Below are 8,463 nucleotides of genomic sequence, written 5' to 3'. Positions count from 1 at the left end.
ACTGTGTTTTCTTTAGATATATTCAGAATCTCTTTCATTTCTTTTATCATTTCTTCTTTTACCTAAGAGATTATTTTGAGTTTGAATTCCTTTAAAGCTTCCTGGAGTTGCTTGTTAATTTCAGTAGCTATTATGTCCAATATTTGAGGTGAATTGCATATATTTTCTTCTATATACATCGCTCCTATACATCTTGAGATGGGCTGGGGGTTTGAGGTTGTAATTTGGTCTTTCATTTTGTCATTTTCCTATATTTCTCTGTTTCAAATGTTATTTGAAAGCTTCTTCAGGTTCTGTTGGAAATTCCCTTGTATGTTCACAGCTCCTGAGACTGTGGCACCCAGTTACCCCAAGCCACTGGGCCTGTAGAACCAATAGCCCTCTTCTGCCTGTTTAGAACTCTGTAGTTCCAGATAAGCTGGGCTTCAGGGACACTGTGTGACCACCTACTTGTTGGAAGCTCCACAGTTCTCCAAGTGCAGCCAGAAAGGGGAGATGGATGTAGATGCCCCAAACCGACTTATGCACTTCACTGCACCCAGAAGCTTGTAGGGTCCCGAAGAGTCTGGGCTTTGGGCAGAGTGCGCTGAGCACTTACCACAGGCCACAGGGCCTCTGGAACCTGTGATGCTCCCCTGCTTGCTGAGATATCCACAGTCTTCCAGACATACGGGAGGTGGATGCAGGTGCCCCAGATCTGCCCAGCGCTTCCTCTGCACACAGATGGTGAGGTGCAGGAGTCCCAAATAGGCTGGGTTCTGGTGCTAGTGTGCACCTGCCTGCTTGCTGGAAACTCCACCCAACCCACTGTCTTGCACAGTAGTAGGTGGTTGTGTCCTTGGCAGTGACAGGGTTTAGCTGCAGAGAGAACTAGTTCTTGCCTGTTTCTCTGTAGATGGTGATGCAGCTCTTTAGGGAAGGGCTGTAATTAGTGCCACCACTGGAATAAATGTACCTTATGCACTCCAGGCATTTTCCTGCAGGCTGATGGACCCAGCTCCAGTCATAACCACTGGTTGTGATGAAGAATCCAGAGACCATGCAGGTGAAGGACTGAGTCTGCAAGAGCTTCATCAGGCCAGGTCCAGACTCCTGCAGTTGCATCTGGGACAGGACATCTGGAAACAGGGGTAAAGTTCCAATCAGCCACTTGCTTTCCTACTCCTCCCATAGTCCTGTGTCTGATGTTGAGGACACTCACCATGCAGACCTGTCACCAGATACAAAAGAGGATGCAGCAATTTCATATTCCAGGCCATACCTTCGCTGTCTCCAGAGATCTTAGAGTTGTCTGAGGAAGGAATTGTCATCTCCATCAGCCCAAGACTGGAATTTGAGTCCAGATTTGGGAGACAAATTTGCATGAGAGTAGCCCTTTTCCTTAATGATGTGAGGCATAGGCCAGGGTGTCTCTGGTGCTCATGCTGCAGAAAGGATTCTCCTCCCCTGCACTCGTGTGGTGTTCAAATCTGTGATAGGCAGGACTCTGCCTTCAGTGAATGGAGGAAGCAGAGCCATGACTACTCCTTCCTGACACCATACCAGCTTCCTTCAGGCCTGCTCCCTTCTTGTTCCCATCCTGACTTTATCCTCCCACACGGGCTCTGGTGCTGCTTCCACAGGACAAAGATGAGCACACCCCCCTCATCCTCTCCCTGATATCTCTCATCCATGCTGGAGAGATCACTTCACTCCCATTAACATTGTCAGGAGAAGTCCTCCTGCCGCTTGCTCTGAGACATCCTATGACCCAGATCCCACTGACTAAAGCCCGCAGAGATTGGGGATGAGAATGTGTGTCCTGTGCTCCCTCTCAGAGAAGCCTTGCTGCAGGAGGGAAGGAGGCTGTCTGTACTAACTGTCCCTTCCCCACATGACCTTGTGTAGGTGCTGGATGGTATTTCCTTTCTAGGTTCACCTTTCCCTTTTGTTTCCTGGAGGTGATTGCTAAATTCCAAATGCTCACCTGATAACAGTTTTCCCTTTTTGAACAATTATGTATTATAAACACTATACTCATGGTGATAATGTCCCTATAATTAAAAGTTGATATGACTTTCCTATATTTTTTCACCCAGAAGTGTGCAGATCTTGCTTGCTATTGATGTATTTAGGATTCACAGAAATGTTTTCCAGTACAGTGCAATAAGTCTCTCATGATTGCTGACCACTCAGTTCCATAGAAAATGCTGTACAGGTTTTCTAAGGTCACCACCGACAGATGGAGTCTACCAATGTCATTAATTAGATCTCCTTAAAGAATTCCTGTGTTAGGTGACATCCTTATCAATTCATCTCTGAGTCAGGAAAGTGGGGCTGAACATTCCTGAGTGAGTCATGCTGGAGAGCAGAGCCCAGCTCCATCCCTCTTCACTGGGAGGCCCTGACAATGGGGACTGCACACTCTGACCTCCAGTGTGAAGGGGCAAGAATTTTGGATGCAGGGATCACTCTGGATGTGATCTCTTCAGCAGGGAGACACAAGTGTCCAACATCATCACCATTGCTATGAGTGTTATCTATCTACTTTGTAAAAGGGCAAGACCCATGGAACCCTCACCTGTGATCCACATGACATCTGGTCTGCTATGATATTATGTTACACTGTTGTGAGTTGGTATAACTGATGCTGTCTTGAACCCTATATTTGACCCAGGAGAATGAAAAATTATCTAGAGCACAATCTCATAAGAAAAGCAAAATGAGCTGCACCCACAAGAGAAAAAATTAACCTGCTCAACAAAGAAGCAAGATACAGGTATCAAACAAAAATTAATGTAAGATTCTAGCTAAGTTTCTTGAATAGCATTTTTTTGCAGTTTTGTTTCATTTATTATTATTATTATTATTTATCGGTACCAGGGATTGAATGAATCCCTGTCCATATTGAATGATTGCATTCATTATGATTAGTTAGATAACAAAATGTGATTTTCTACCCTTTTTCTCTCTCTCCTTAAATCTACTCATAATCAGGTGGCCTGAATGCAGGGAACAGTCGAGTCCACAGTAGTAAAGAGAAATAGATTATCAGGCTGCACCTGGACCCACAGGGTAGGATATGGACAAGAGGACAGAGCTGTTCTGAGTCCTAGCAGGAGAGCACTGACCCTGACATTGAGAAGTAGGTGAGTCTGCTACTCTCTGGATGGTCACTAGTTCTGATCTTTGATCCTGGACCCCTCTACCTCCTTGCTCTGGGTCACTCTTAGAGTTACTCCTCCATTCACAGTTCTGGTCTCTGTTCTGAATTACATGACACTGATGGATTTGTAGGAAGACTGACACATATTTCATAGAGAGAATAGAGGTTCAGTTATGCATAAGCTCTTGTGGTGGAGAGGGGTCACAGGACTTGCCAAAGCCTTGGAAGTTCAGTGAGGATTTGGTCAGTAAGGTTAGGAAAGTGCTTTGTGGGTTTTGTTATGGACAAGCATTGCCTGTACTCTATATCATGTTACAGGTCTGATGGGAAGATTCAACAATTAACAGACACTGACAGATCAAGAGGAAGAGCAACCTACCTAGAAGGTATCACTGAAGTGTAAGTTGACAATCAGAGACTAAGATGGTGATGGATTCCATGCTTAGGAAGTCAAGATGGCTCACTGATACATTTTCCATTCCATGATGATACAAGAGTATAAACCTAGGTGGGAGGTGAACTTTTTGAAACATGTCTGAGAACAAATGAGGCTCTTTGTAAATGTCAGATTAAGCATGTGAAGACACAGTGACACAGAAGAGTGGTGGTGTTGCTAAATCGAGCTCAGCAGAGTTGTGAGGTGAGATGAACACTCAGGAGCACCACATTCCTTCCAGTTCCATTCACTACTTTTCTTTGAAATGCAAGTTACAACAATAATGCTAAATTTTCACTCTTACCTCAGGTGGGCTTCTAAGGTCTCAATTCAAAAATGATATCTGTAAAATCATGACTGAAATATCAGTAACAGAGAAGGAATGAAAAGAAGAAAACCTATAAAATATTTCATATTTTCAGGGATCTTCAGGAAGTCATAATTCAGAATGTGCAATGTATAAGATCAGATTATGTCTCTGGACATCTCAAAGATGTTCATTTCCTGGGCGGGAAACAACAGGTGCCTCTGAGACATCACACCAAGAACACGAATTTTTGGTCCTTAAACACAGGACATATCAGTGAGAATGATGGACCAGATGAGGAGTAGAGCAGGGTGAGGAGGTGGAGGTACTTTAGCCTTTGTCGATGAGTGTGAGGTCCTTGGTCACATCTGAGACATGGGGACTGTGTGTGAGAATGTCAGCTCCACTCTGCCTTCAGGAGCCATGGATGTGCATGCAAGTGATTTCCTGATTTTCACTATATATCTGGTCACAGAAAACTGTAATGATAAAAGAGACATTACTAAAGATATTTGATTGTTTTAGAAAAATTTACAAATACACGGATGACTGTCAAATGCAGAATTAAGTGAAATAAAATAAAATGCATCAAGGCAGAATCATGGGAATCCATTTAGGAAAAACCGTGAACCCTGTGAGAATAGAGGGTTTCATCTCATCAATTCTCCATTGTTTTCCTGATAGACTGAAAACTGAGAGATGGGTAAAAAAGAGATGACACCTATAGAAGAACAGAGGAGTGGTGAGCAGTAGAGGAAAAGCCAATCCTCATCTGCTGTCCAGAACCTGGGCTTCAGCAACACGGAGAAAAGCAGGAGGACAGAGGTGGTGTCCACGGACACAGGAAGGATCAGACCTGCTGGTGGAAACCCATGGAGAGAGAGAGTTAATTCAGCAACCCAGCAAGAATAAGAGAGTCAGGGGTGGTAGGCGGGTCAGATGAGAAAAACAGCAGGAATCAGTGCAGTCCCCATACTGACTGAGGCCTTGCCAGCCAGGGAGAAGCAGCAAGGAAGACATGCAGCCTCCCCTTCCTGTCCTTCAGTAACACACACATAAGCAATGGGATACAGAGCAGGCTGAGATATTACTAACGGAAGTAAGTCAGTGACATGGCATTAAATTGTTTGATTGACTTTGCAGGCCTGGACCCAGGAGCTTGAGCAACAAATTAGAGGATGAGATTTTGCAATATAGTAAGGATGGTGATTTTCCTATTGTTCCATCACTGCTTGATTTTACTTTACTATTCTATTTTCTTTCTTCAAAATAAAAACAAAATAAAAAAAAACAGAAAAAGAAAGGCGTGTGTGAGAAAAATTGAGAATATTGATGGCTATATTTTATATATTTTTTAATTTTTAAGGTGCAAAAAGTCACAGGACCAAGTCCTACTCAGCCCTCTTGTCTGGAAAGAGCACATCAAGGTCCATAGCCACTGCCCTTAGTCCAGTCATGCTGCCACTCTTTCTCCTTCCCTGAGCTCAGAGCTCCTCACTGTGTTGGGGCTGACCCTTGGGGCCAAGTCTCCCGAGGTGGCCAATGAGAGGAGGGAGCTGTGAGTTCTCAGACCTCATGGACAGGGACGGGAAGAATTTAATTTCCTAATCTGAAGCATTTATTACTGTGTGAGATAGCTCCTCATCACTCATACTAAACCAGCAGATCCACTTTTAGATGATGAGGGTATGACACTGAATAGAAAATTAACTTCACCAAATGCCTAAGTTAGTTTGAGATGGTTGCAAGTTTTGTTTACCCAGGAGAAAAATTCAAACACAGAAAACAAAAACAATCAGTACTTATGTGATCATGCGATTGCCTTTAACAGAGAATTTTCCCTTGAACTTGGGTACTCCCTTGTGGGTCGCCTCAGGATCTAAGATGTTAATACAGAAGGGAACCCCAGAGGCCCCCAGGAAGCCCTCCCTCCTCTGCTTCCTTTTCTGCACCTGCTCCGGGGGCCCTGCCTGGTTCTTGAAGAACTGCAGTGACCTCTGCTGTGCATGAGCACCCTTGCAGGGCGGTTTGTGTATGGGCTCACACTGATATTCCCTCATTGTGTCTCTTGCACAGTAATACACAGCGGTGTCCTCGGGTTTCAGACTGCTCATTTGCAGATACAGCATGTTCTTGCTGTTGTCTCTGGAGATGGTGAATCGGCCCTTCACGGAGTCTGCATAGTATGTGCTACCACCATCAGGGTTAATGTATGTGAGCCACTCCAGCCCTTTTCCTGGAGCCTGACGGATCCAGCTCATCCAGTAGTTACTGAAGGTGAATCCTGAGGCCACACAGGAGAGTTTCAGGGACCCCCCAGGCTGCACCAAGCCTCCCCCAGACTCCACCAGCTGCTCCTCAGTCTGGACACCTGCAAACACAAGAACATGCTGTTCAGGAAACTGTCATACATGTCTGCTGTTTATCCCAGTCTCATCCACTTTCCCATTTCATATTCTTTGTTCTCAATAATTTACCTTTCAGAAGTGCAAACAGGAACACCCAACTCAGCCCAAACTCCATAGTAAGTCGTCTGTACTCAGTTCTGATCACTGAGTGTGAACAGCTAGGCATTCAGAGCTGGGCTCCTCTGCAGAGCTGCAGTGTGAGGGCTGCGCTGGTTTTCATAAGCACCCTATTTGCATAGCCTACTCTTTTGTAGATAGCTCTGGGCATGAAAAACTCAGAGCTCACATCTGAGGTTAGTGTGCTGAGAAGGGTTAGTAGCAATGATGTCTTTCCAGACAACATAAAAACTAATTAAGAGATGATTCCTTGTCTTTATCTCTTTGTCTATTTTTATTTTTCGTGTACCCATAACTTGCATATTTTTGTTTTCCTGTTTTGGAAATGCATAAAATTATCAAATTGTTTGGAACATTTTCCTTTCCTACAGGAGAGCTGCTGCTGTGCTGTAAATGTCCTCCTCACTGTCTGGGCCTGTGCTCCCCTAAACTGTGAACAAACTATTACCTGTTCCAGGTCCAGAACAGAGCTCACTCACCTGGGATGACTCTTTTCCCCTCTTCCTACAGGGAGGACAGGTGTGTCTAGCTTCATTCTGCTGTGTGCTGAGCGAAAACAAAACCTTTGTCCATGTGTATGCCTGCTGCTGTGTCTCATATATTCGCCTCTTATGAACTCTCTCATTCGTTGCCTGTTTTGAGATTTTGTGTGTCTGTAATAGCTTCATCAGACATAACACATGAACTTCCCATGGAAAAAAGTGTGCACCTGAGAAGTATTAAATCACAGGAACACTTGTACAACCACACACAATCACAGAAGTGAACTCATGTGTCATCCTCAGTTTGTCCTGAGGCTCCTCTGCTATCCTTCCCTCTCCTGCTTCCCTCCTGCATCCCATCTCCAGGAAGCTCCTCAGGGTGCTTTACATTAACTTTCCTATTTCAACTTTTATAGTATGAGCACACATCCTATACTGCTGGTCATGTTTAACATAGAATATTTATTTGAAATATCCATATATCATTATATGAGTCAGTATTCACAGATATTTATGCTGATTCACTTAAATATATTTCAAAAAGCTAGGGATGCATATCAGTGCTAGGCTATTTGCCTATTGATTTTGAGAACTTTTCTTTCCCAGTAAGGCAAAAATAATCATGAAAATAATGGTCAAATGCTTCAGTGTACTTCTTCAGTTAATGTGTTAATGCTCATTTAAGTGTTCTAAGCTTCTGCTTATTACAAAGACATCTGATAATTGTGTTGAAAATGTAGACTCATAAGAAAAGTTGTTTTCAAGTAAGAAACATTACAACCATATATAAACCTGCCTTATCTAAATTAATAATGTGCAGGCACATAAAAATGAAATTACAAGGCTATAAAATATGGAATCTGGAGGAGGTAAAGATTATGGGTCAGTAAGCAGTGAAATAGGGAGGCTTCCTGAGAGAAACAGCTCAGATGCTGATATCAAACATCTTGGAGAAGACCAGAGGGAGGGAAATGGATCCTTTCAATCTAGGTAGAAACTAAAGGGAAAGGAGCCGGTCAGACTTGAGGTCCCGCGCTCCCATTGGAGCTGGTCAAATTCACAGTTGGGTGCTTTTGCTGTGGGAGCCCCAGTCACATTGAAATTGAGGGTTGGTGAGCCCAGTGGAGAACAGAGCTGGTGTGGAGACTTTCACTAACCCACTTGCACTGAGTGCTCAGAATTTGACCCCCTCATGTGATGATGGGTGATCATGATGGGTGATAATGGGCGATCAACTCGACAACATATTGATAGTGGGCAGGATGGGGCTGAACAAAGAATGGCAGTGACTTCAGTTGGTTGCCCCCTGCCCAGAGAAAGTTTGTGGGATCTGCTTAGGATGGGTCACACCTCTGACCAGGACCCAATAGGCAGGGATAAAATGGTCCCTGAGGTTACTCTGAACAGGTTCTATCTGCCCAGCACACACTAACATGGTGAAGGTCCATGCTGGTTGTCTGGCTTGGAGGGGAAAGGCCAGCCTACATTGCCCCTGTTTGTACTTCAATGACCAAAATCAAGATGTAGAGGACAGAAATCCCTAACCAGCATACTTCAGAAGAACCATA

At 44.1% G+C, this 8,463-nt stretch overlaps 1 gene segment (V, D, J or C); it reads right to left on the bottom strand.

Annotated features, from left to right (window-relative positions):
* Positions 1-5,690: 5,690 nt before the first annotated feature.
* LOC100722804 (immunoglobulin heavy variable 3-23-like) lies at positions 5,691-6,537 on the bottom strand. The segment is given in 2 exon segments: positions 5,691-6,259; positions 6,366-6,537. Coding segments are annotated over 2 exon segments (666 nt in total).
* Between the last annotated feature and the right edge of the window lie 1,926 nt (positions 6,538-8,463).

This window comes from Cavia porcellus, unplaced genomic scaffold (assembly GCF_034190915.1).
Source record: "Cavia porcellus strain 051 isolate PalLab524CR breed Dunkin Hartley unplaced genomic scaffold, mCavPor4.1 scaffold_8, whole genome shotgun sequence".
Classification (NCBI taxonomy): Eukaryota; Metazoa; Chordata; class Mammalia; order Rodentia; family Caviidae; genus Cavia; species Cavia porcellus.
This window is presented reverse-complemented; position numbering and strand designations above follow the sequence as displayed.